This window comes from Protomyctophum bolini (assembly GCF_963924005.1).
Source record: "Protomyctophum bolini genome assembly, chromosome: 10".
Taxonomy (NCBI): Eukaryota; Metazoa; Chordata; class Actinopteri; order Myctophiformes; family Myctophidae; genus Protomyctophum; species Protomyctophum bolini.
Window position 1 is genome coordinate 31,163,489 of NC_137871.1, and position 7,501 is coordinate 31,170,989.

The 7,501-nt window shown below is 42.1% G+C and overlaps 1 protein-coding gene across 1 annotated transcript in view; it reads left to right on the forward strand.

The window, feature by feature from the left end:
* LOC308322521 (protein phosphatase 3 catalytic subunit alpha-like) overlaps positions 1-7,501 on the forward strand; it is a 50,119-nt gene that overhangs the window by 36,339 nt on the left and 6,279 nt on the right. The window contains exons 7-11 of the mRNA XM_080773818.1: positions 427-504; positions 3,291-3,385; positions 3,558-3,683; positions 4,396-4,476; positions 5,779-5,863. Of these exons, the coding sequence (XP_080629944.1) occupies positions 427-504; positions 3,291-3,385; positions 3,558-3,683; positions 4,396-4,476; positions 5,779-5,863 (465 nt within the window). The remainder of the gene's footprint in view (positions 1-426; positions 505-3,290; positions 3,386-3,557; positions 3,684-4,395; positions 4,477-5,778; positions 5,864-7,501) is intronic.

Here is a 7,501-nt window from a genome sequence, read left to right on the forward strand (position 1 = left end):
CCCCTTAGTTTAGTTTTTCTTTAATATTATTATTTCAAAACATTTTCAAAACAAAACATTCCCCCCCAAAAAGCTAAATGTTTCGTGTATTCAAAACAAATTCAATATTTTTTCCCCCCAGTGATTTCAAGAAGCAAGAAAAGAAAACTCAAAAGAAATTCCATAAATCAGAAAAACAAACACAGAGCACGTGACGTGATGCACACGCGGGAGGCTTGTTCACCGTTCACCCTTGCATATTGACAGCACTCACACTGTCATCTTCAGTTTAAAATACATGCAATAAAGACACAGCATACAGCAGATAATCTATAAGTAATCATGCCTCACATCTCTCTGTCTTGATCTTGGCTCCTCTCTTCCTCTGTGCAACCCCATCTCTTTCATTCTATCTTCAACACCCCCCCCCCCCCCTCCTCTCTCTAGCTACCCGGCAGTGTGTGAGTTCCTACAGACCAACAACCTGCTGTCCATCATCAGAGCGCACGAAGCACAGGATGCTGGGTAAGTGGCTCTACAGACTAGTAGGGTTGTCCCCATCCGATCACGTGATTGGACATCGGGCCGATCACGTCATTTAAAAATAATCTAAATCGGATGTTAAACGCGAGCGAAAAAACGTGATCGGGACATCCCTAGTATCAATTTTATATCCATATCATGATAGTGGACTGGATATTGTCTGTTATTTTGGATACTGTATATGGCATACATGTTCTATAAAAATATAAATATCGGATCGGGACAAATCGGTATCGGCAGATAAAAAAAAAAATGCATCAGATTGGGAGCAAAATAACTGCACATCCCTACAGACTAGTGTTTCACCCAGATATGGCTCAGTGACTCAATGAGCTTAAAGGGAAGCTTTAAAAGGAAACACCCTGGTTTAATGTACCGTACTGACTACTGACCACAACATTATGATGTCCTGGACTGAGTTCAAATCCGTCTCAGAGTACTGTGTCACATATTTCTTTCTCTCTACACTCTCACTGCCGTCCCTCTCGCATGTCCTGTATAAAATAAAACAACATTTACTTATAAAAAAATATATACCCGATACTCCTCTTCTCCAAATACAGCAAAAAGAAAAGAATACCATTCATTATAAAAGCTTACACGGCTTGGTTGAATGCTTGATTCTGCTTGGTAAATCGCTGAATTCAGCGGCGTGTTAATTCTTGACAATGACCGCTCCGTGCTATAACAGAGCCGTCCGTTTCTGCGAGGTAAGCAGTGTGCGCTAATGCTAACGATAACTCCTCATAACAACAGCCCCCACCTCCCTGATAACCCGGAAATGAAAACGGAGGCTCGTAACATGGGACTCAATGGCTGGCACCTAGCGGGCAATAAAATAGTTAATTATCCTATTTTATCTCTCGATAATGACTGCTGACCCGTTTATTATCCCTTACATTTTGGACACCTATTCATCTATTCTCGGTTGGGAACAATCCCTCAATTACTCTTCACATGCTCTTGAGCAAGGCATGTTGTAACTTCACATTTCTCCAGCGGAGCTTGTCAGTGGTCAACAGGGAGTGTACATGACTGTGTTTGTACGGGTCAACTCCAAGATGTGTCTGTCTTGTGGCTGTCGCATCCAACACATGATCACACATTCAACGGCTCTGCAGTTCTCCAAAATAGAAATACATTTTTGTTTTGATGCAAAAGGAAAAAACAGCCAGCACGTGCAATGGTGGAAAGTAACTAAGTACATTTACTTAAGTGTACTACAATTTTGAGGTACTTTGACTTTACTGGAGTATTTCCAATTTTCAGTAGCCTACTTCCAGTGAGAGCAGTGACCAGGCAAATCTAGAGAGGTGGCAATATGCCCTGGAAAGGAGAAGAATGAAGGTTAGCCGCAGCAAGACAGAATACATGTGTGTGAATGAGAGGAACCCAAGTGGAACAGTGAGGTTACAGGGAGTAGACATGAAGAAGGTGGAGGACGTTAAAGGGAAACTAAACCCTTTTTGCAAAAATGATGTCATGGACACTGGGCTCACTTACTTCCTGGACTACATGTTGTCTCAGTAAGACAGCCCTCCCCCTATCCACAAGGAGGATCAGTGCACCAAATCATTATGGGAATTGTAGTGAGCACTGAGCAGTGAGCATGGGAAAAGTAAGTGAGCCCAGTGTCGATGATATCGGAGACACTGGGCTCACTGCTAAAATCTAAAATACCTAAAACCACATATTACACACATGAAGACCCCCAGGAAAGTGTCCCAAATCTTTTAAACGTCATTAACATATTATTTTTGTTGCAAAAGGGTGAAGTGTCCCTTTAAGAGCAATGGAGAGTGTGGAAAAGAGGTGAAGAAACAAGTGCAAGCAGGTTGGAATGGGTGGAGAAAAGAGTCAGGTGTGATGTGTGATAGGAAAGTATCTTGCAAGAATGAAAGGCACATGTTACAAGACGGTGATGAGAGCAGCTATGCTGTATGGTTTAGAGACAGTCGCATTGAGGAAAAGACAGGAAGCAGAGCTGGAGGTATACCAGAGACTAAAATGTTGAGGTTCTCTCTGGGAGTAACAAGGATGGGTATAGGATCAGGAATGACTACATCAGAGGGACAGCACATGTCAGATGTTTTGGAGATAAAGAGGCCAGACTGAGATAGTTTGGACACGTACAGAGGAGGCAGAGAGGCCAGACTGAGATGGTTTGGACACATACAGAGGTGGCATAGTGAGTATATCGATGTTGAGGTTGGAACTGCGCAGGCATGAGGCCTAGAGAAAGATTTATGGATGTAGTGAAAGAGGACATGAAGTTAGATGGTGTCACTTGGTGTGAGAGAATAGAAGGTAGATGATTCGCTGTGGCGACCCCTGAAGGGAAAAGCCCAAAGGAAAAGAAGACTTTTACTTCTACCCCACTACATCTCAGAGGACAATATTGTACTTTTTAATACATTTTAAACTTGTGAAACGGGACATTATGCGCAATGCATACTTTTACTTTTGGTACTTTAAGTATAATTTTGATACCAAATACCAATACTATAATTCCAGACTTTTACTTGTAACAGGGTATTTTTTCCGTTGAAGTATTGATTTTAGTTAAGCAAAATAAATGTGAGTACTTTTTCCATCACTGCACGCACCAACTGTTGAAATTGGATGTAAGCAGTCTCATACAGATACAGTCTTATATGGAACAATTTGATCCTTTCACAAAATCGCTTCTTAAACTACCGGTACTAAACTCCCTCTTTCGTCTGTCTCTCTCTTCTTCACCCCCCCCCCCCCTCTCTCTCTCTCCACAGGTACCGCATGTACAGGAAGAGTCAGACTACGGGGTTCCCCTCTCTCATCACCATCTTCTCCGCTCCCAACTACCTGGACGTCTACAACAACAAAGGTCTGGGATACTACTATCTCTCTCTCTCTCTCTCTCTCTCTCTCTCTCGCATGCACTTTCTACGGAAATAACAATGTGAACTATGTGATGTGTGTGTGTGTGTGTGTGTGTGTGTGTCTGTGTGCGTGTCTGTGTGTGCGCATGTGTGTTTGTATGCACGTACCGTACACAGCGGCCGTGTTGAAGTATGAAAACAACGTGATGAACATCCGTCAGTTCAACTGCTCTCCTCATCCTTACTGGCTTCCCAACTTCATGGACGTCTTCACCTGGTCCCTGCCCTTCGTGGGAGAGAAAGGTATAATGTAGGACACTGTGTTGATTTTGACAGCAACATTTAGATTTTAGCTTTAGTCGTAGCCTCTTGAAAAGCTTAGTCGACTAAATGTCATAAGGTTTTAGTCGACTAAATCTACAGTTGATTTAGTCAACTAACGTGTATTTTGTCGGGCCTTGATGCCGCTGTAATGAAAATAGTCGACCTACAAGCCGCAGCGCGACGTGTTGTGAGCTTGTAGATATATTCAGCATGAAACCAAGTGTAAAATTACTTATACTGGATCTCTTGTCCACTAGAGCCCTTCCTAACATTTTAGTCAGTTTTCATTTGTTGACGAAATTGTCAATATGTTTAGTCTTAGTTTAGTCATCGTAGCTTCGTTTTCATTTAGTTTTCGGCAGTGAAAAAAAGGTATAGTCGATTTTTTGTCATAGTATTGGTCGACAAAATCAACACTGATAGGACAGATGGAACCAATTGGACCCGAAAGGGTCCATTTGCATTTGGTTCCATTTGTACACTCTCAGAGTTATGGGGGTCCTTGAAATTAGAACGTTTGAGAATGGAACAGAGCCTTAATTAGTATCATCGAAACCATATTCAACAAACAGGGTAAACAATGTGATTGTGTGTGTGTGTGTGTGTGTGTGTGTGTGCGCGCGCGCGTATGGGTATGTGTGCCTGTGTGCATGCGTTTTTCGCTTGCGTGTGTGTGCCCTTCCTGTCCTAGTGACCGAGATGTTGGTCAACGTTCTCAGCATCTGCTCCGATGACGAGCTGACGATGACTGACCCAGAGGAGATCTACGACGGTAAGTCCAGTCGGGGAATTTAAATGGGCCACTTCACCCCTTTTGCAACCAGATCTTATTTTAATGATGTTTGGGAGACAAGAAACACTTTCCTGGGATTTTTATGTGGAACCACAGGTCGCATTTACTATAAAAACGTGCATTTCTCGTCCGTTAGTTAGTTAGTTAGTCACCCCACGCCTCCATATATGGTCATGCCTTGTGACATCACGTGACATCATCAGGGATGATGACACCCTGTTGTCATGGGAATGCCCATACAGTATGGAGATCCCTGATGTCATCAATATTGGCCAGCAACTCTACATCTGACCTCAAACTCTTAGATCCCCATATATGGAGCTGACCTGTTCAGACATTCCATATGTTGATCCTTCCCCATCCATCCTTCCTCCTCAATGTCTCCCTTTTGACTGATACCTTCTCAACAGGCCCGAAAATGAAGGTCCGGCCCTACCTGGGCCCTCATCAAACCCTGTACCCTCAAGACACTGCCCTCGCTGCCACCATTAGAATATGGACCTGACCTGTTCTGACATTCCATATGTTGATCCGACCTGTACACTCAAGACACGCTTCATATATGGCCAGTACAGAATTTCCAAAGCGCCAGTGCACGCAACCACGCCCTCAGGGCGTCTTACTGGTATTATGTGTTTTTAGATATTTTAGTATTTCAAAGTGTCACCTCCACAAGGTGGGGTGAGTGCAGCAAAGCATTAGGTCAATGTAGTAAACCAGCAGTGAGCCCAGTGTCCATGACATCACAGACACTTAAATACTAAAATATCTAAAAACATAAATTACCCACACATAAACACCCCCCCCCCCCAAACATCATTAAAATAAGATCTGGGTTTAAAGTGGCCCTTAAAGTACCAAAAGTAAAAAGTACAGAATGTCCCATTTCAAGTTTTCAAATGCATACAATTTTTTTGAAAATAGCAGATCTACAAGCTTGCGACACATTGTGAGCTTGTAGATCTGAAGTGGTTAATGTATGTTTTGAATAATAATCAAAACCTAAAAGTAACTAGTAGTAACTCAAGTTTTCAAATAAATGTAGTGGAGCAAAAGTACAATATTTGCCTCCGAGATGTAGTGGAGTAGAAGTACTGGAAATTGCAAATACTCAAGTGAAGTACTACAGTACTTAAGTAAATGTACTTAGTTACTTTCCACCACTGATAAAGGCTGATTTATACGTTGCCGTGGCGTCGTCATTGCTTTGCTTCATTTTGCTTCCTGCTCTCTCCTGACTGGTGGGTCTATTTCATCTTTATGTGATTGGCTCTCTTCCAGCCAATGCGGCAGCGGCAAGGAAAGAGGTGATCAAAAACAAGATCCGTGCCATTGGAAAGATGGCCAAAATGTTCTCTGTTCTACGGTAAGCACATAGACTGTGTGTGTGTGTGTGTGTGTGTGTGGTGTATGCGGTGCAGTTTGTAGTGTACACAATCAAGTATTCTTTAACCCAGTGGTTACTAAACTTTTTCATGTCAAGGACGCCCAAATTGATACTAATTAGCCCGCGGACCCCCATTTGAAGAAATAATGCCAGGGACTCCCATGAGAGAAGATTTTTACGGCTCTAGCAGTGATTCTCAACCCGTTTAATTTCAAGGACACCCAGTTTGACATGCATCAGGCTACGGACCCCCATTTAATGGCATTTCTATATTGTAAAATCAATGTCAATTTAACTCTGAGAGTGTACAAATGGAACCAAATGGACCCGTTCCATTTGTACACTTGCAGAGTTACAGACGCATAAGGGTCCATTTAGTTTCAAACTATCATTTTGGTACATTTGATACAGTCTGTTTCTAGCGAAAATGTAACTAATTCGGCAGTAGTAACATTAGCATTTTCTCCCAGTCAGTTGATTCTTCATATCCATATGAGTGAAACGGCCGGGATGATTAGTTTATTTCTCAAACACAGTTCTTATATGAGGCGATCTAAACAAAAACTATGAGGATTACAAGGCAACCCAGCAAGCACGGTCAGGACCTGGACGAATTAGTGACGTCTCTATTCGGTCCAGATCAAGTTCAAACCAAGACTTGTCAGATCTGGCCCAGAATATCACCTGATTTCAACCAACATACATTCTGCCCACTAAGACGGATGTCCCTGGATGAATCATAGAGACTAGAGAGAGTCTGATCGAGATCAATTTAAGTCCTATCATAACTAGTCAGATCTGGCCCAGAATAATCTATATTATTTCAACTGGTGAAGACTTCCTGGAAATGACATAAAGATCATCCCCATATGGGCTGTGATCTGGCCTAGTCCTGAACATCACCGGAGGACGTCATCAGAACGTCGTCATGACGTCATTTGGCTTGCTGGGAAATAAAAAGTACATGAACCCGTGGACTTAGCACCCTCACCCTCTACCGATATTGACGTCAGACTTCAGTGCTCGATGTGTGCAAATCTTTGAATATATATTCTTTCTTTCTTTTTAACTCATATGTTTGCTTCTAAGAGGTCCCTGGAACAAAATATTTTCAGGTGGGGGTCCACGGCCAAATACAGATAATTCTGGGGGTCCTTGACTTGATTTAGGTCTAAATGGGTTCAACACTGAGAGGGTTTTATACTGTGTGTCCTCTGGAGAACTTCCATAATACACCATTTAGTAACTACCATAATACACTGTTGTAGTGGTCACTGGTCAGCCTGTTTGTTGGCTTCCATTATGCATGAATACAATGGCTTCCATTATCCTGCATGAGTGCAGGTCTACAGGTGCACATGGTCCATAGAACAGTGGTTCTCAACGAGTGAAAGATGTTCATGAATTAAAGACAAAATTCAATGATTTCTTTCAGTAATTCCATGGAGAAATCCAAGAAAAATCGTAATACTAATACTAAAATACTAAAAACTGGTCAAACATTGTCCAAATAGTAATATAATATAAAACGGGCAAACATCGTGAAAATAGCCAATCTGAAAGCTCAGTCAAACGAAATATAATGACTCAACTGCTACAATTCCAAGTGATTATCAG